This window comes from Cnephaeus nilssonii (assembly GCF_951640355.1).
Source record: "Cnephaeus nilssonii genome assembly, chromosome: 7".
Lineage (NCBI taxonomy): Eukaryota > Metazoa > Chordata > Mammalia > Chiroptera > Vespertilionidae > Cnephaeus > Cnephaeus nilssonii.
The window spans coordinates 33087160-33107415 of record NC_137078.1 but is presented as its reverse complement, the minus strand read 5'-3'; the positions used below and the strand labels follow the sequence as shown (position 1 = coordinate 33107415).

The window sequence follows — 20256 nt, the reverse complement described above, 5'->3', positions numbered from 1 at the left end:
AGAGTTAGAAACATCGATGAGAGAGAAACATCGATCAGCTGCCTCCTGCACACCCCCTACTGAGGATGTGGCCATAACCAAGTTACATGCCCTTGACCGGAATGGAGCCTGGAACCCTTCAGTCCGCAGGCCAAGGCTCTATCCACTGAGCCAAACGGGTTAGGGCCGTTGCTCATTTTTTGATTGGATTGTTTATCTTCCTTTTTTATGTTGTATGAGTTCCCTGTAAATGTTGGAGATTAATTAAACCCTTATCAGTGATAACATTGGCAAATATGTTCTCCCATGCAATGGGCTTTCTTGTTGTTTTGTTGATGGTTTCTTTTGCTGTGCAAAAGCTTTTTATTTTGATGTAGTCCCATTTGTTGATTTTCTCTTTAGTTTCCATTGCCCTAGGAGCGGTATCGGTGAAGAAGTTCTTTCGGCATATGTCTGAGATTTTGCTGCCTTTGGATTCCTCTAGTACATTTATGGTTTCCCATCTTATGTTTAAGTCCTTTATCCATTTTGAATTTATTTTTGTGTAGGGTGTAAGTTGTGGTCTAGTTTCATTTATTTTTTTTCTCGTGTATCCAATTTTCCCAACACCATTTATTGAGGAGACTGTCTTGACTCCATTGTATGTTATTGCCTCCTTTGTCAAATATTAATTGAGCATAGTGGTTTCGGTCGATTTCTGGGTTCTCTATTCCATTGGTCTATATGTCTGTTCTTGTGCCAGTACCAGGCTGTTTTGAGAACAGTGGCTTTGTAATACAGCTTGATATCTGGTATTGAGATCCCACCTACTTTGTTCTTCTTTCTCAGGATCGCTGCAGCTATTTGGGGTCTTTTTTTTTATTCCAGATGAATTTTTGGAGAGTTCTTTCTAGGTCTGTGAAATATGCCATTGGTATTTTAATGGGGAGTGCATTGAATCTATAGATTGCTTTGGGTAGTATGGACATTTTGATGATGTTGATTCTACCAGTCCATGAACATGGTATGTTCTTACATCTGTTTATGTCTTCCTCGATTTCTTTTTTCAGTGTCCTGTAGTTTTCCGCGTACAGGTCTTTTACCTCCTTAGTTAAGTTTATTCCTAGGTATCTTAATTTTTTTGGTGTGATGATAAATGGGATTGCTTTTTTAGTCTCTCTTTCTGTAAGTTCACTATTGGTGTATATATTGTTGATTCATTAACTTTGAATCAGGGCTAATACCTCGGGAGCTCATGCCTGAACAGAGATTATATAACATGTATTTTCTCCTCACAGCCTTCTTGCTCTTAGGAACACTAGATAGCACTTCAGCACTACGCTTGTGGGCTCTCATAAGAGAAAAATCACCAACAGTGAGCACAAAAAGGACACTTGTTCAGAGTGTCAGAGCAGAAATAAGAAGTTAAAGTATCTCCTTGTTTGATCTCAGCTGAGAATGTACACATACATCAGATGACTCAAATTTTTCTCCACTCTGTGTATGTCTAATGACTATAAAAGTGCCACATGTGTTCCTTTTTGGATTGCAAATACATTTTGGCAAATGGGAATTCACAGATATGGAATCTGCAAATAATGAGGACCAACTCTATTAGTATTACATTTTTCATTGAGGTATATTTGACGTATTAACATCATATTAGTTTCAGATATACAGCATGGCTCAATATTTGTATATATTGCAAAATGACCACCATGATAAGTATTTAATATTCATCACCATACATAGTCACAAAAATGTTTTTTCTTTTGATGAGTACCTACTCTCTCAGCAACTTTCAAATATACAATACAGTATATACCATGCTGTATATTACTTCCTCATTAAATAATTTTTAAATATTAAAATATTTCTTACTAGAGCAACATGTAAATGGTCTCTGGGAAATTATAACATATAATGTAATATTTAGGGCTTACTATATGTAATAGACTGCCAGGACTTGAGAAGATACAAAAAAGTAATAAAACAGTTCCTGATCCTAATAGGCTCACATTTTAGTTAGGAAAGATAAAACTCAGTGATTTTATTTCTGTACAAGCTAGATTATGATAGCTGCTAATAGAGAGATAAAGTTCTGGGGGAACCTAGAGGAAAAAATAATGAATTCTTACTGGAATAATTAAGACAAACATCACTGGGGAGATGGTGGGGGAAGAGGAAAGGTGATGGTGTAGGAAACTAATGTTTATTGAGGGATTATTATGTACTAGAAAGTGAACCCAGCATTTTACATTGAATTCTTCAAAATAGCCCTCTGAAGTTGTTGTTCCTGTTATAAAGGTAGAGAAATTGAGTATCAAATATATCCATAATGTGGCTCAGATTAGGTATCTGGTAGATATCAGAGTTGACATCCAAACATTAGCTGGTTTGTTTCCAGAACATTGGAGTTAGACTTTGATGGGAGGATAGGGTTTTGTCAGATAAGAAATTAGACAATTAAGGGAGAGTAGGAATATTTAAGGAAGAGAAGAAAAACAAAGAATAAAAGCACAGAAATGTGAATATTTTTTCATGGCCTGGAACTGGCTCTAGGCCAGTGGAGACTTGATTAGAAATTGTGTGCAGTATAATATCAGAAGATGAGGATGAAAAGGTACGGGATGAATTATATGAAATGTTGAATGCTTTTTTATAGAATTCTGGAGGTATTGGAGAGTCACCAAGAGTTGTTGAGAAAGTAGGTGATACTATCACCTCCGTATTCTAAAGAAAGATAATTGAAAACTATATGAAGAGTAGATTTTATAGGAAAGACATTGACATCAGGGAGACCAATTAGAGGACTTCTTTTTTAAAAATATATTTTTATTGATTTCATAGTGGAAGGGAGAGGGGGAGAGAGAGAAATATCAGTGATGAGAGAGAATCATTGACCGGCTGCCTCTTGCATGCCCCCTACTGGGGATCGAGCCTGCAATCCAGGCATGTGCCCTTGATTGGAATCGAACCTGGGACCCTTCAGTCTGCAGGCCGACACTCTATCCACTGAGCCAAACCAGCTAGGGACAGTTAGGTGAGAGATGTTGAAACCGTGTCTTGAAAATAGAAAAGAGCAGATTATAAAAATTGTTTAAAAGGCAAAGTAGGTCAGACTTGTCATCTGATTGGATGTCCAAGAAGAGAAAAATGGAGGCTTTCTACCTCAGAAGTATAGATAAAGACTTAATTAAAACAGTAAGAAAAAATAAATTTGGGGCAAAGGTCATGGTGTTGTTTATGTTGATTTTTGGAATATGTGAAAATCTATATGGAAGTATCTAGTTGGATTTGGAAATCAAACCTAGAACTTAGGAGAAAAAGAGGACTGGAGATGTATACTTGAGTATCATCTAAAGATAGGTGATATTAAAGCAATGAGTCAATTATATCTCACTAAAACTGGAAAAAAAAAACAGTAAGAGATCATTCTGAAGGAGGAGTGTAGGATAAGATGAGAAGAAACCTATGCCATTTTATGTAACACATTTAAAGGATGAAGAGAGGAAGAGAAGCCAGTCAGGGAGATATAAGGCAGCAGAGGTGAGGAGAAGGAAAAAGAAAATGTACCCTCCAGGAGATCAGGCAGAAAATGAGTATTAAGGAGTGTAAGTCAGTACCGTCAGCTGTCAGAGTTGAGGAGAACTGATTGAGTCATAATCTATTATTATTACGATTAGTGAAGAGGAGATGAATAACTGAATTTGGAGGTAGAAGAGCAAGTTAAAGATGCATTTCTATTTCTAGTATAGATGGGTAGGAGGACGATGATGCTGTGAACTCTTAAGAAAAGGTGGAATAATGTCTAGATGGGAATATGAGTTTGATTTGGGATATGATAAGTTTAAGAATATTGAGGAATATATTCCAGCCTTTGATTAAGCATATATGTATAGGTCTGTATATATATAATCTCAGTTAGGAGCAAGAAATGAGAAATTAAATCTAACTTGTTTTTGATATTTCAAGTGATTTAAAGGATGTTTCCATAAATTACACACTCTATATACTTGATCAGATTATCTTTAATCAGGTAATATTTTACTAAACTTAAGGAGATGTGAATCTTTTCAGATTAGGTTGCATGTGAGTCCCCAAAATAAAATGAAACTCTTTTATCTGGAAATATATAGAGTGAATACTTAATTTTATGGCTTCTTTTTTGTTTTCAGAGAAGCTCTCAACAAAATGAAAGATGTGTATGAGAAAAATCCACAAATGGGGGATCCAGGGAGTTTGCAGCCTAAATTAGCAGAGACCATGAATAATATTGACCGCCTGCGAATGGAAATCCACAAGAATGAGGTAGAGATTTGTTATTTAGCAGTTGTCTGAGATAAATTCATTTGTATAAACTTCATCATGATAGGTTAGTTTTTGCTAGAATTATCTTCAAATATTTATTTAATTTCAGCGCTCATGAACTAAAAGTAAGGTATCATTTGTTTAGTCCCTTGTTGAAGTTTTTAAATTAAAAATGATATATAAAAATAAACACTTAAACTATTTTGTATTAGCCATAAAGTTGATCATTGACCAAACTGGAATAAAGGTTTCCCTTCGCTAAGAATTACATAATCATAACTCAAAGCACATTTTAAATGTAGAATATCTTATGAGCTTTTAAAAATATTTATTAAGCTCAGTTTTACTTATTTTTTTCCTAAGGCATGGCTCTCTGAAGTTGAAGGCAAAACAGGTGGGAGAGGAGACAGAAGACATAGCAGTGACATAAATCATCTTGTAACACAGGGACGAGAAAGGTCATTTTTTTTGTATTTTATTTCTTCTTTTCTCCCAAACTTTTCTCACTTTTTTTTCTAAACTTCATATAACTTTTTTTCTTCCTCCCTCATTTAACAAGTTTGGCTTTAATAACATCAGTCTTTCGAACCTAAATTTTCTGTTTCTTTATAATAGCTATAGGTGAAGTATGAAATTTCATATTGCTGCTCAGTTTGTTTGTCATGTATTCCAAAACAGAGATGGGAACATAGAAAGTTCTTGGAGCTGTAATCTGGAGGCATAGGCTCCTCAGGCCTGGGGAGATGTCCTAATAGATGGAGTTGGGTAGCTAATGCCAAAGAAAAATTTAACTGTCAACTTGCTCAAAGTTTTGTGAAAAATGTATATTGTTAGTTTAGACCAGAGCTTCCAAAAGGCACTTTGCTAAGTTTCCATATCATTGTGGCATTTCCCTTATTGTAATATGTTTTTTTCTTTTTTATAATAAAGTCCAACAAATTAGCCCAGCCAGCGTGGCTCAGTGGTTGAGCGTTGACCTATGAACCAGGAAGTCACGGTTTGATTCCCAGTCCAGGCACATGCCTGGGTTGCGGGCAAGAGCCCCAGTAGGGGGCATGTAGGGGGCAGCTGATCAATGATTCTCTCTCATCATTGATGGTTCTGTCTTTCTTTCCCTCTCCCTTCCTCTCTGAAATCAATAAAAAAATATTTTTAAAAAAGTCCAACAAATTAGAAGAAGAAATTGAGAGCTCTTAGTTTACTGCTTAATTACACTATAATTTGAGTAAGTTCATTTTTAATTCTCTCTGAGTCTCAGTGTCCTCAAATATAAAATAGAGATTAAAATACCTCTTATACAGGCTGTTAGTAATAAATGAAGTAATGTACATAAAGCACCCAGTAGTAAAAACCTGGTTATAGTGTGTTCTTGACAAATATTAGTTTCTCCTCTCCATTATCATTTTTTGAAAGAGTACGTATCTTCAGTATATCAAATAATACCCCAAATATACTGGGTTTTGTTATTAGATAAAACCTAGATTTTAATAATCTATTTGGCTTGTGTTATTTAAAAACACGTCTTCCACTGACTTATTTCACTTAGCATAATACTCTCTAGGTCCCTCCATGCTGTCTCAAAGGGTAAGAGATCCCCCTTTTTACAGCTGTACAGGATTCCATTGTCTAAATGTACCATAGCTTTTTTTTATCCACTACATCAGTAAAAGAGAAATATCACATGATCTCACTTATATGTGAAATCTAATGAACAAAATAAATTGACAAACAAAATAGATCCAGAGACATGAAAGCATGCAATAAACTAAGGATCCTCAGAGTGAAGGGGATGGAGGGCAGGGAAGAGATTAACCAAAGAACTTACATGCCTATAGGTATAAGCCATGGACACAGGTAGTAGTGGGGTGAAGGCCTGGGGAGGGGATGAGAGTGGGGAGGAGGGGTCAATGGGGGTAAAAAAGGGACATCTGTAATAATTTAAACAATAAAGATAAAATAAAAAATATGTTTTCCAGGCATACTGAAAGTGCTGTTAAATCTAATCACGTAGATTTCCTCATTATTAAAATCTTAGTCATTTGATCCTTCAGCAAAATTATTAACATTTTTCTCTCTTTGATTTAAAAAGTTGTAAAGAGCCCTAACCGGTTTGGCTCAGTAGATAGAGCGTCGGCCTGTGGACTAAAGGGTCCCAGGTTCAATTCCGGTCAAGGGCATGTACCTTGGTTGCAGGCACATCCCCAGTAGGAGGTGTGCAGGAGGCAGCTGATTGATGTTTCTCTCTCATCGATGTTTCTAACTCTCTATCCCTCTCCCTTCCTCTCTGTAAAAAATCAATAAAATATATATAAAATAAATAAATAAAAAGTTGTGAAGAAAAAAATGCCTTTGGATTACTGAGTTGTTTTTTTTTTCTTTTTTCTAAGTTACTAACTTTCCTGGTAACATGATTAGTTGGAAATGAACTTTATTAGGAGTCTTTGGGTTTTTAGTGACAGAATGAAATTCTCTGCCGATACTGGCTTAAACTAAGGAGGGATTTTATTAGCTGGCTTCAGGGAGAGCTTAATCTTGGAGCTCAGATGACGTATCCTCAGGACTCTGTTCTCTCCACTTCACAGTTCTGCCTTCTACTGTCTTGGCTTCATATGGTAATCTTTCAAAGCTCTAGGCTCATATTTCTCCAGGTTCAAGTCCAGTGGAAAAGGAAGGGAGCTTCTCTTTCAGCAATCCCAAGCAAAGGTCTCTGTGCATCTCTTACATCTGACTGGGTTACAGTCCTACTTGCCAACTCATCACTCTAGCCATGCAAGTGCTGTGCTAAGATGAGCCCTCTGGAGTCAGGACAGAACAAGCCACCTGAAACCTTTTAACTGAACACGGGTCTGGGTGGGTCCCCTAAGGAATTTTAGGCCCTCTTGCAAAAGAGGGTGTGATAAATCCAGAATAATGAAAGACAAGTATCTAATACATCTTTATATTTTCTCTGGACCTGGTGATAGTGAGAGATATTCACTGAATACATGCTGTGTGTCTAGAATATTGTAGTCTTTTAATTTCAGGAAATTCAACAAAGAATCATTTTGTTTTAGAAGAGATAGATAGATAGATAGATAGATAGATAGATAGAGTTAGTGTTTAAGAACATAAAGATTTAATTTGGAACTATGTCATAGATATTCTCTGAATTGATCCTGAGACAATATAAAAGGTTCCCATGTTTGTGATACTTGATCAGAGATAATTTTATGTTTTATAGTCCTGAGGGAAGTTACACTGATGATGCAAACCAAGAAGTCCGTGGGCCACCCCAACAGCATGGTCACCACAATGAGTTTGATGATGACTTTGAAGATGACGATCCCTTGCCTGCTATTGGACACTGCAAAGCTATTTACCCTTTCGATGGTATGATTTTTCTAATACATTATATATGATAAAATTGGTTTCTAAAGTCTACATTTATGAGTTATGTACTTTAATGTCCGCAGCTAAATAATACATTGTCAGATAATAATACTAGTTCATTAGTATGAATGTTTTTATTTAACTGTATTACAGATACAGAGATGTTCAGTCCATACATGACATTAAAAGAAAATTACCTATTTATCAGTATACTAATACAGGTTATTATTTAATTATCAACTTTGGTTGATACAGAATTTCCCCCAGAGATGTGACTAATGCTTCATGCACTCATTAAAGTTGAAGCAGCTCAAGCATGTGTCCTAACCCAGGAAGTGGAAGGTGGGCGGATGTCACTTCAACTCTTCCTTGTAACTTGCTAACTTTGGGAGACAAGCACACGGCGAATGGCATATCTGAATGCCGCCGTATCCTGACGAGGCCGCATTTTCAGATGAGGGAAGGAGAGAGTATGCTAGCTTCTGACTTTGCCATCTGTTCCTCTGCACGAGTTGGATGACAGACCGAAGGGAGGAAGTCATTGTGGTCCTCTCCTGCAGACTTTTATTCACCCTTCCCTCTCTTGTGGGAAAAGGATTCTGAAAAACCCTTTTCCTCAAATCACAGAGGAGCACAGTAACACCTTTATAAATAAGTTGTTTTGTAAAATGGTATATGAACGAAGGTCCTTCCCCACCCATCCATTGTATTGGTTTTAAAATTGAGTAAAGTCTTTAGTTTCTCCTCATTCTAAGAAAAAAATAATAAAAAAATATATATGTATATGCCTAATATACAAAGTGTCCCCTCGGGAGTTTGACTGACCAGGAGTTTGATCACTCACTATGACGTGCACTGACCCCCAGGGGGCGGCACGGAACGAAGGAAGGCCCCGCGGGCAGCCCGGGAAGGGAGGCCCCGGCCAGCAGCCAGCAGCCTCCAGGGACCCTGCCTGTGCAGGTTGGAAGGGTTGGGGATTGGGAGGAAAGAGCCCTGAGGCTGGTGAGGTTTTAAAGAAAGTTTGTGCTCTGTGGCGATAACCATTCCGCTTCTACCATCACCCGAGTTGAGCCTGTGGTTTTCTCTCTGCTCTCTCTTTAAGCTACATTCTTCCCACCCTCTCACTGCCTTATTACTCTTTTCCTGATCCACATCTCATGAATTTTCTAGATAGCAATACCACTCAAGTTTGGGAAAGAAGTTGAAGTAGTGAAATCAGAGTAGCCTTGCAAGTCATATGTCATTGTGGCTTATACTTCATCTGTTACATGGGGGTGATATTAATGCCCGCCTGGGAGTTCACATGAGATAATGTATATGAAAGTGTTGGGCAGCCCTGGCTGGTTTGGCTCAGTGGATAGAGAGTTGGCCTGTGGACTCGAGCGTCCTGGGTTCGATTCCAGTCAAGGGCACATGCTCGATCCCCAGTGGGGGGTTTGCGGAAGGCAGCTGATCAATGATTCTCTCTCATCATTGATGTTTCTATCTCTCTCTCCCGCTCCCTTCCTCTCTGATATCAATAAAATATATATTTTATATATATATAAAAGAAAGTGTTGGGTAAACTACAAAGTATTGCTACATAATAGAGATGTTGCTAATGAGAGTCAGTGGGCCTAGGCACATTGAAATTTAGTAGAGTTTCATGTTATTTTGTGTGTTGTTACTTGTAACTTTTATTTGAAATTATTGCTGTTTAAATTATGCTTGTACTATGAAAACTCTCATCTAGGACATAATGAAGGTACTCTGGCAATGAAAGAAGGTGAAGTTCTATACATTATTGAGGAGGACAAAGGTGATGGATGGACAAGAGCTCGGAGACAGAATGGTGAAGAAGGCTACGTTCCCACATCATACATAGATGTAACTCTAGAGAAAAACAGTAAAGGTGCAGTAACTTACATCTAAACTAACCAGGCAGCTTTGTGACATAGGAATGATAACTTAAAACAAAAACACACTCAACGGGTGGGATAACATCAGAAAATTTAAAGGGCATCCAAGATTTATTGTTCACTATGTGAGCTGAATGCTCGATCTTAAAGATGTGAATATTACCACAAGAAACTGTTCTTGTTGATGCTTTAATGTGAGTGATGTTGGTGTGGAGCTTAATTGATGCCTTTTGCTTTATGTCTTGCTTAAGTCTGTGTGAAGGATTTGTGTTTTTCTGCCTTATAAAGAATGGGATTTGACCTATTGGGCAGGAATTCATAGATAAAAGTTACCCCCTCCCAAACATGTACATATACACACTTGACTTCAGAAAACTCAGTGACTGTAGTAAATTCAAATAATTAACACTGCTACGAAAAAGCTATAAAAAGCTGATTCCCAAAGAGTGGTTTGATATAGGCGTTTGAATTTAGCTACAGTCTCCAAGAAGGCAAGTAATAATAGTTGGCTAATTGGATAAAATAAGGTTATAACCATTTTCATTTTTCTCCCTATTAATTTTGGTTTCCTAAAAGAAGAAAATAAATACCTAGCACAAAATCTATTGTAGTAGGCAAATCAAGAGACTTGCAAAATAAATCAACCTGGTCTAGCTCTCAGGTGAATAAAATGGCTTTCTTTTGAGACCTAATAATATTTTCAGGAATGTACAAGCTCCCTTTCAAATTAATCGAATGCTTTATTTTTATCTTGAAAATGTCCTTTGGGAAATATCACTTTAGTGATTATTTAGCAGTTATAATAGGAAAATAGATTTAAAATAAGATAGAGAGAAAAATATTGAATGGGGGAGAAGTACTGGCATGATTTATGTTGAAAAGAAAAAAATAACTTTTGATTAAGTGGGTTGAGGGGGTTATCTGTACTACAGTTTAGAGCATTTCCTCATTTTAGCTGGGTCACCAGTTACTAGGATAGATTCCCCCCCCCCCCCCCCCCAATTAATTTCAACAAGCATTGGTTGGTAGCACTGTATAATCAAGGATTGCGCAGTGCTGGTTGTGCTGGGAATGAAGTGAAGTAGCAGCTACAAGCCTTGTCTTTAATTTTGCTTGTGTTACAAATTTTCTGGTGTTTTCAGTAGCTGACTATAAAGTAACTTTAGGGACATTTAGGACGGACACTTTAAACTGAACACCCCTTTTGGTCTTACCAAAGGTCTTCAGTAATTGTTCTTTTCTTTTTCCTCCTGGACTGCAGGTTCCTGAAGAGGGTTTCTGAGGAAATGGGCAAGATGTTGAAGGAGGTTACATGCAGCTGCTTTTGGGGGGGAGGGTGTTAGAGTTGTCAGGCTCAGAGAGAGAGAGTGAGAGAAGCAAGATGCATGAGTGCATGCAGACATCATTATTTTTTACTAACTTCATTAGCATTTCCATACATTGTTTTAAAAAATCATCAAGTCCTTAAATTCCCCTGTCACATGAAGGAAAAAAAGCTAACAATGGCTAACCTTTTTTCCATTTATTTTAATGACGTCCAAATCAGAAGGAATGCAGAGCTGTCAGATTGGTCTCACGTTTGGCGGTCCCACCAGCACCATCTCCGCCCCAGCTCTGTTTTAATTGGCTTTTAGATTCATTGTCTGTTAGAACCCTGGCCATTCGTCAGTGTCTGCCTGCGCCACTTCTGTGTTTGCTTAACATCCTGTTGCATGTGTAGAGTGACCGAGTTAGGTTTTTCAGGCATGTGTTTATAACCCCTTGTTCTTGTCAAAGTCTTAGTTTTGTTTTACATTTGTAGCGCAAATCCCGTTGTCAAACATCTCCAGCACTAATGTTCTCATCCTGTTGTTTGTGTATGCTGCTATAACTTCCCCACTGCAAACATTCCAGTTCTGGCATTATGAAGAACTAGCTTGTGAACCTGAAGTATTTATGATAAGAAAAAGAAAACATCCATGCTCTAGCCCACAGCCCAGTTGAAAGAACTCTTTGAAGCGTGATACATCTTCCGCACCTCAGTCTGGGAAGAATCCATAGTCAGCACCGAAATCCTGGCATAATACACACAGAGATACCCGCCACCTCAAGACAAAGGACTGTTGTCAGAAGTCAGCTGCTTCCATTCAAACGCTGCCTTAAACTAGAGTGCCTAAATCTGTTCATTGCCAACACTACCACTCCAGTGTCCCACAAAGGGCTTTACGTGTCAGCTCAGTGTGACCTCCTTTATCTCGGCGGGGCTGCTGCAGCTGCCGATGTAGCCTCGGTAGGTGGCTTTTAGAGCTCTACCATGTTTGATGGTGCATCTCCAAATTTATGCACCAGACTAAAGACATGTTCAAGTCCATCTGACTTTACTCAGTGTTTTTATGAGAAGTTTTATGGACCTCTCCCCCCATTGTCTTTTAATTTGGGGTTACCATGTTCTCATTTGATTATTGCAATGATAGTCCGTTTCCAAGTGATGCTTTTGTTTGAACCAGATAAAGGTTAGTGAAACTTTGTAATGATCTATGTGCACTTTTACTTGTAAAATGGAGATTTCTGTATGTTTAAACTTGTAAATATAATTGTCGTTAGTGCCCTATTGCTCATGTCGTCCTGCCTCGCATTTGTGGTTCTGTTAATGACTTGTATCTTAACTAAGTTCTTAGTGGTGTTTAATAGGGAGGTGGGCGGGGGTGGGGGGTATTTCTACCAATGGAAGCTTCATTCATTTGGTTCTTTACTGTTTTGAGGGAAGAAAGAGGACGTGAAATGGTCTGTGTATTGTTGGATTTTAAGCAATATTTTAGAAGCTGTGTGACTGCTTTAATAATTTTTCCCAGTGTTATTTGATTCATACTAGTTATACTAAAGCTGAATGACAATTGTGTGAAACTTAATGTCTTCATGAGATCGAATATGCCCCTGTTACACAGCTGACATATAGTGTATTACTTTTGAGGCTAGTAAACTATGAAGTTTAGATTTTGAATCTCGTTACAGGGTTATTTATATAATGTGACATTATTCAATACTGACAGACTACATAAAGGAGTTTTAAATCCTAGTGCTATTCGTATTTGAAAGGTAGCAATGAGGAGGAAATGTGACCTGGCTGTGTTTGTCTTCTGTACAAAGCCTGAAGTGCTTGTGTGTGTTTGGCTAGCAGCCACAGAGGGCAAAGTTTAAGGTTTTCTTGTAAGGACTAACTGTTCTTTTCAAGCTACTGTTTGTTTTTCTAAAAGCAGGATTTGCTTCCGTAGGAGGCAAGTTCCTTCACGTGGAATAGTGCAACCTGTATATGGGTTATTACAATAGGACAGACATTTGTACTTGCACAGTTTAAATCATTCTTAAATTTTGAACATGTGAATTGTCCAAAAACTTTAATTTTTCAATAATTTTTACTCTTTTTGTGCACATGTTGATTTCTTAATGGTAAGTGCTTTGTTTAAGATAGTGTTCTCTGTTGAGAATATTTTCATGAAATAAAACAATCTTTTCATGGTCGGTTAAGGTGTGTAATGTGTTATCTCTTATTGCTATGTGAACTAAAGACTTTGTTCTTGAATGTGCTAAATTCCAGATAATACAAAATAGATGACAAGTTACATAAGTAGGAACATCTGTGTTAAGCAACTGGTTTTGCAAAGCAGTTTTGGAAATTTTATTCTACTTCTTAGTTGCACTCATGCTTTCCTAGAGGAAAAAAGTTAATATTTCTTTGCAGTGGATTTGAGTTGAGCGTAATAGTTTGGATTTTAAGTCTTTGTTCTGCAGTAGCTGTGTTGCACAGACCTTCCTTGTGCACCACCTTATCCTCCGCATCCACGAGAACTCTCCCTGTGCCACATGCTCTCAGCATGTCCTGTGCTTCTGCTTGAATTTCCCACCAGTTAGAGAGAGCACCTTTGTCTTCTGTTTGCCATAAATAGTATCATATCTGTCATTTTAGGAAGTCTTAATTTCACAAGGTTCAGCTTTTTAAAAGGGCAAATATGAGACTATGAGTGGTTACTTGATCCTGAACAATGAGGGATTGTAATTGTTGAGATGAAAATTTAGAGATCCATGCCAAGCTGGAAGTAGGGATACACACAAAACAAAGTGATAGGAAAACAGTGTCAACAACAACAACAAAAATCACAAAATGAAAAGGGCTTTTACTATCTGAACTAAGATCAGGAAGTCAAATCCTACTTGTTAGGGAACAATAATATCCTTAAAAAATACTAACAAAAGCAAACGTATCTTTAGCCTTGTTGAAAAGGCTAGATTTTCTTTGTGAGGAAGATATTAGGTGAAAAAACACCAAACCCATTTCAATGAGCTCATATATCTGGCATCAGGTATATTCCTGAATATAGTCACTGTTAATATTCTAAGAAACTAGAAAGTATAAGAGATGACAAAAGATTGGGGGTTGAAGAGTAAACGCTGGGAAGTTCAACAACTCTAAAAGGTACTAGATAGTTTTGTCAGCATTCAGGAGAAAATTTATTGGACAGCTGACATAGGTCATAAGAATAAGTAACATCAAGTTAGCCTCATTCCTTTTTTTTATTTTTTATTTTTTTAAGATACAAACAGGGAACTCTACAGATATAATTGTCTTGGTTTCAGCATAATTTTAGTGTTTGACAAGATTTCTGATTCAATTTTGTGATTAAGATGGTGACAGCATTGTTGTAGAAATGGAAGCTTGCAACAAGCTGATTTGGTAAACTCAGAATGTTAATCCTGAGAACTTTACTATGGGAGAAAAAGAATATGCGTATATATAGAACCATAATAAAGTAAACATCAATTTATCACACAACTTAATAGAAAATTACTAAGCCCCTCTTCTTCAAGGGTAGCCATTATCCTGAATTTTATCTTTATTTTATTTTTCTTAATTTTTTCACATGGGTATTTTCTTCAACCTGATTAACTTTCCATGTTTTTGAGCGTTGTAAAGATTGTGTCATATTCTGTATTAGCAGGGCTGATATTCAGCCACTGCACACTGATATAGCCATAGTTAATGCTAAATACTGAAATATTTCCATATTGGTTGGTAAATAGTAATTCCGAAAAGTAGTAAAACTGGTTACTCATATAAGTTCTGGTACGTATTGTTTATCTCAAACCACACATGACACCCTGTGATGCGTTTATTGTTTAAGCACTGAGGACAAAAGCTGAAGGGCTTAACTATAGATTTACTATTATTTCAGGTTTGGGAAATCTTTGTTTTTTTTTTAAGCTCCCGTCCTGTTCAAGGGGATACTGGAAGAGACTGGGTAGACACAGGTGTTTGGGGACATGGTCCCTTTTGTAGTAAAGTTCTGTTTTCTCTGGCATCTTGTTCTGTGGTGGAGGGTGGCCTATCTTGTGCATTGAGGAGGTGTGAGGAGAAGGACTCCACCAGGACTCTGTTTAATACCCAGTAGAGTGTGCTCTCCAGCAAGTGACAGCACAACTCGCGCTGGGTTTTCCTCCCTCTGCCTCTGGCGCGTCTGGATGGGAGTATCACATTTGTGTGTCCTCTCCGCCTCCACCTCCACCTCCACCTGCAAGTCTACCTTTCCCCTCACTTGCCTGGGCAGACCTGGCTGCTTGGGACTCAAGAATAATTTGAGAAGAAGTGAAGTCATTGTTTGACAACTTGATGCAAAAGGAAGGTGATGGATCTAAGGCTGCAGGGTTTAACAATGGTGTGGTCATTTTAGAGGTTTGGATTAAAAATATGTCAGGGTAACAGAAGAAGTAGCTTCTGCAGATGAATAGGAAGCAAAGTTCCCAGACCCCATTAAGAAAGTAACTAAGGAGAAAGACTATCTGCCTGAACAGATGTAAGTGCCCTGTTCTGGGGAAAAAAAAAAAAATGCTGCAAAGGTACTTTGTTAGCAAGTAGGAGGAGCAAGAACCAGGGTTTAAGGCAAGAAGTGTGTGTGTGTGTGGGGGGGGGGGGGATGGTAGGTTAATGCTACTGTTTTGTGCAAGTGCAGTCTGGTTTATGACAGGACAGCCCTTCTCTATAAAGCTGGTAACCTCTGAGCCTTGAAAAGAAAAGATAAACACCAGTTGCCAGTCTTTTGGTTGTACACCAAGAAGGCCTGGACAAGGAGAACCCTTTTTCTGGATTGGTTCTATCAATGCTTTGTCCCTGAAATCAGGAAGTACCTGCCCAGTAAGGGACTGCCCTTAAAAGTTCTTCTGATGTTGCTCTAAGTCAGTGCTCTTAGTCACCCAGAATTCCATGAGTTCAACACTGAAGGTGTCAAAGTGGTCTACTTGCCCCCAAGTCTATTCAGCCTCCAAATCAGGGAGTCTTTAAGGCTCATTACACATGGTACTCGAGAAAGGATTGTCAGCAGTATGGAAGAGAACCTGGTAGAACATGAAAGTCTGGAAGGATCACACTATTGAAGATGCCATCGTAGTTACAGGAAAAGTGTGAAAGCCATCAAGTCTGAAACAAGTCCCAGATAAAGAAAACTGTCCAGATGTTGTGCTGGACTTCACAGGATTTATGACAGCCAATTAAGGAAATCTTGCAAGATTGTGGATATGACAAAATACTAATAAAAAAGGTGGGTGTGGCCTGGCCGGTGTGGCTCAGTGGTTGAGAAATGACCTATGGACTATGAGGTCATGGTTCGATTCCTAGTCAGGGCACTTGCCCGGATCGATCCCCAGTAGGGGGTGTGCAGGAGGCAATGATTCTCATCATTGATGCTTCTCTCTTTCCCCCTCCTTCTTTCTGAAATCAATAAAAAATATATATTTTTTTTAAAAGTGAGTGAGTGTGTGTGTGTGTGAAGGCTTTCAAGATGAGGTTCTTGGAGAAATTCAAGAGCTAATAGACACCACCCCAGAGGAATCAACAGGAGATGACAATGGAGATGCGTGCCTCCAATCCAACGCCAGGTGATAAGGAAGAAGACAGAAGAAGCAGTGCCAGAAAACAAATTGACATTAGACTATTTCGCAGAAGGGTTCTAAGTATTCAAGACTACTTGGACTTCTCTTATGACATGGACCCTTCTATGATACACAGAAACTAAAGCAAACAGAAAAAGGATTGGTACCGTATAGGAACATTTTTAGAGAAATATAAAAGCAAAAAAAGACAAATTATGATAGATGTCTGTAAAGTTACACAGAGTGTGCCTGCCTCTCCTGCCTCCCCTTCCACCTCCTCCATCCCTTCCCCCTCTGCAACCCTGAGACAGCAAGACCAACCTCCTCGGCCTACTCAGTGTGAAGACCAGGAGGAGGAAGACCTTTTGTGATGATCCACTTCCACTGAACGAATAGTAAATAACCATCATGCTGTACAGTCCATAAACTTACCAGTTTTGTATGTGTGTGTGTGTCTTTGTGTGAAAATCTAATAACTATATGGTAAGAACTGTATGAGATGTTTTTATGTCATCATCATTGCTTAAGTGTTCATTGTGTAGAACCGTGGTCGGCAAACTGCGGCTCGTGAGCCACATGTGGCTCTTTGGCCCCTTGAGTGTGGCTCTTCCACAAAATACTATGGCCTGGGCAAGTCTATTTTGAAGAAGTGGCATTAGAAGTTTAAGTTTAAAAAATTAGGCTCTCAAAAGAAATTTCATTCATTGTACTGTTGATATTTGACTCTGTTGACTAATGAGCTTGCCGACCACTGGTGTAGAACATCATGTACAGTATGTTTATGGAAGTGGATAGACTATCCTTACATCAGCATAAGATGAGTGATATTCAATATAGAATTAATAATGCATTAGTTTTCTTACTGTTTTATAAGTTTGCTTTCAAAGAATTACATTACTGTACAGTATGCCTCTCTTCTAATTGGAAATAGTGCATATCAGCCTACCATCACAGGTAAGTGGTTTTTTAAAAAGTAACAATGTTTTCAATGCCATATTACGAATATGACTGTACTACTGTGTACCATAAGAATTTCATAACGATTCATTCATTAGTGTATATGCTAGGCTACTGTGAAGCAGTCCTGTTGATGACAGTAGGCTACTATAAAGTAATCATATTGCTCTGCTTCATTATCAGTGCATGAATTGTTATATGCTTATAATTAACATTAATTTGTTTTTTACATTATCTTTTCATTTTTGATGTCTAGTGTTAGTAATAAGTGTAACATGTACAATGTTTTATATCATATAAGACTATTGATGTAGGCACTGACAATCTTGTAAACAAATGATGTAAACACAGTACAGTAAGTATAGTACAGTACTATAAGTGTATTTTCTTTTTTTTTTTTTTTTTTTTTTTAATTTCTTTATTGATTAAGGTGTCACATATTTGTCCTCATCCCCCCATTCCCATCCCACACCCCTCCCCTTGGATGCCCCAACCCTCTGTTGAACTTAAGCATTGGTTAGGCTCATATGCATGCACACAAGACCTTTGGTTGATCTCTCCCCCCTCCCCCCACCCTCCCCTATCCTCCCTCTGAGGCCCGACAGTCCGATCGATGCCTCCTTGTTTCTGGTTCTGTTCTTGTTCATCAGTCTATGTTGTTCATCATTTCCCCTAGATGAGCGAAATCATGTGTCACTATAGATATACTTATAAGAATTGAATGTGCGACGAGCAATAATAGTTATGCTGACAGGCAAATGAATCAGTCTGTAGTGAGTTTCTTTCTGGACCAACAGTTCTTTTGAGACCCAATATCAATGTCCACCGGTTCCCTATGAGTACATGTCGGCACTGACCCCTCAGCTCTGGATGGTGGACAAATGGTGGTAATGCAGGTCCGACTCCCTCTGGTTTGGTCTCGGCTGGACCCAGGGGCACTGCTTCACCCGGATCCAGGGGCCCACGGCCTCACCTGGACCCGGGGCCAGGCTCACCCGGATCCAGGGGCCCGCGGCCTCGCCCGGTCCCAGGGCCCAGGGCTCACCCGGATCCAGGGGCCCGCGGCCTCGCCCGGACCCGGGGCCCAGGGCTCACCCGGCTCCAGGGGCCCGCGTCCTCGCCCGGACCCGGGGCCCAGGGCTCACCCGGCTCCAGGGGCCCGCGGCCTCGCCCGGACCCGGGGCCCAGGGCTCACCCGGCTCCAGGGGCCCGCGGCCTCGCCCGGACCCGGGGCCCAGGGCTCACCCGGCTCCAGGGGCCCGCGGCCTCGCCCGGACCCGGGGCCCAGGGCTCACCCGGCTCCAGGGGCCCGCGGCCTCGCCCGGACCCGGGGCCCAGGGCTCACCCGGCTCCAGGGGCCCGCGGCCTCGCCCGGACCCGGGGCCCAGGGCTCACCCGGCTCCAGGGGCGCGCGGCCTCGCCCGGACCCGGGGCCCAGGGCTCACCCGGCTCCAGGGGCGCACGGCCTCGCCCGGACCCAGGATTCAGCCTCACCCGGACCCAGGGGCGCACGGTCTCGCCCAGACCCAGGATTTAGCCTCACCCGGACCCAGGGGCGCATGGCCTCGCCCGGACCCAGGGGCCCGCGGCCTCGCCCGGTCCCGGGGCCCAGGGCTCACCCGGCTCCAGGGGCCCGCGGCCTCGCCCGGACCCGGGGCCCAGGGCTCACCCGGCTCCAGGGGCCCGCGGCCTCGCCCGGACCCGGGGCCCAGGGCTCACCCGGCTCCAGGGGCCCGCGGCCTCGCCCGGACCCGGGGCCCAGGGCTCACCCGGCTCCAGGGGCCCGCGGCCTCGCCCGGACCCGGGGCCCAGGGCTCACCCGGCTCCAGGGGCGCACGGCCTCGCCCGGACCCAGGATTCAGCCTCACCCGGACCCAGGGGCGCACGGTCTCGCCCAGACCCAGGATTTAGCCTCACCCGGACCCAGGGGCGCATGGCCTCGCCCGTACCCAGGGGCCCGCGGCCTCGCCCGGTCCCGGGGCCCAGGGCTCACCCGGATCCAGGGGCCCGCGGCCTCGCCCGGACCCGGGGCCCAGGGCTCACCCGGCTCCAGGGGCGCATGGCCTCGCCCGGACCCAGGGGCACGTGGCCTCACCCGGACCCGGGGCCCAGCCTCACCCTGACCCAGTTCCCAGCCTCACCCAGACCCAGGGGCACGCGGCTTCACCCGGATCCAGGACCCAGCGGGGTTTCGTCTTCTTGATCCCATTTCCTGTTGGTCAATTCCATCTCAGTAATTCCTTCGGCCATTTTCTCAGAGCTCCAGGGCAGCCGCCGCAGAACTCGTTGGGCGGCGGGCTCGGCGTAGCTCCGGTGTGCCCGGTGCGCGGCAGCGGGCTGGTCCGGTGTTGCTGCGTCAGCCCTTGGGTCTGCAGCGGTGGCCAGTCACCGAGCGTGCGCACCTGGCCGCTTCCGGGGCGTTGAGATTCTTGAAGGACTCGGAGGTCAGCAAGCGCGGAGTCTCCCACCCCATGACTCCCAGGGGCTTGTCTGTCCGTGCTCGGCAGCGAGTGGGGCCTTCCCCTCAGCCGGAGACCGCTGGGGGAACTGCGCCGAGCACGTTCCAGGCCGCCACTGTGTCGTCTGGGCCGTAGTTCTTAAAGTGTGATCTTTGGGTCGCCGGCATCAGCATCATCCCTAGTACCCCTCTCTTTTATTCTAGTTGTAGAGCGTCTGCTCAGTCAGCCCTCCGGTGGTTCTGGATGGTGTCTGCTCCGCTCTCCCGTCGTAGACTCAAAATTGTTGTGGTAGGCAGCAATCAGGCTTCCGCCCTATGCCTCCATCTTGGTCTTCCTTTGTATAGTTAAGTCTTGATTGTTGTTGGTGTCGCTGGGAGGATTTGTCCTCCAGGCCGATTGGCTGTGCG

The 20256-nt window shown here is 41.5% G+C and overlaps 1 protein-coding gene across 3 annotated transcripts in view; it reads left to right on the top strand.

Moving 5' to 3' along the window:
- Nucleotides 1–13040, top strand: part of FNBP1L (formin binding protein 1 like) — a 123432-nt gene extending 110392 nt beyond the window's left edge. The window contains exons 11-15 of one of the 3 annotated variants that reach the window (XM_079776997.1): nucleotides 4137–4269; nucleotides 4633–4727; nucleotides 7490–7638; nucleotides 9371–9529; nucleotides 11338–13040. In XM_079776997.1, coding sequence (XP_079633123.1) covers nucleotides 4137–4269; nucleotides 4633–4727; nucleotides 7490–7638; nucleotides 9371–9529; nucleotides 11338–11519 — 718 coding nt within the window. In that variant the 3' untranslated portion in view covers nucleotides 11520–13040. Of the gene's footprint in view, nucleotides 1–4136; nucleotides 4270–4632; nucleotides 4728–7489; nucleotides 7639–9370 lie in introns of all 3 variants that reach the window. The other 2 variants (XM_079776998.1, XM_079776999.1) reach the window with 2 other exon arrangements.
- The last annotated feature ends 7216 nt before the right edge of the window (nucleotides 13041–20256 follow it).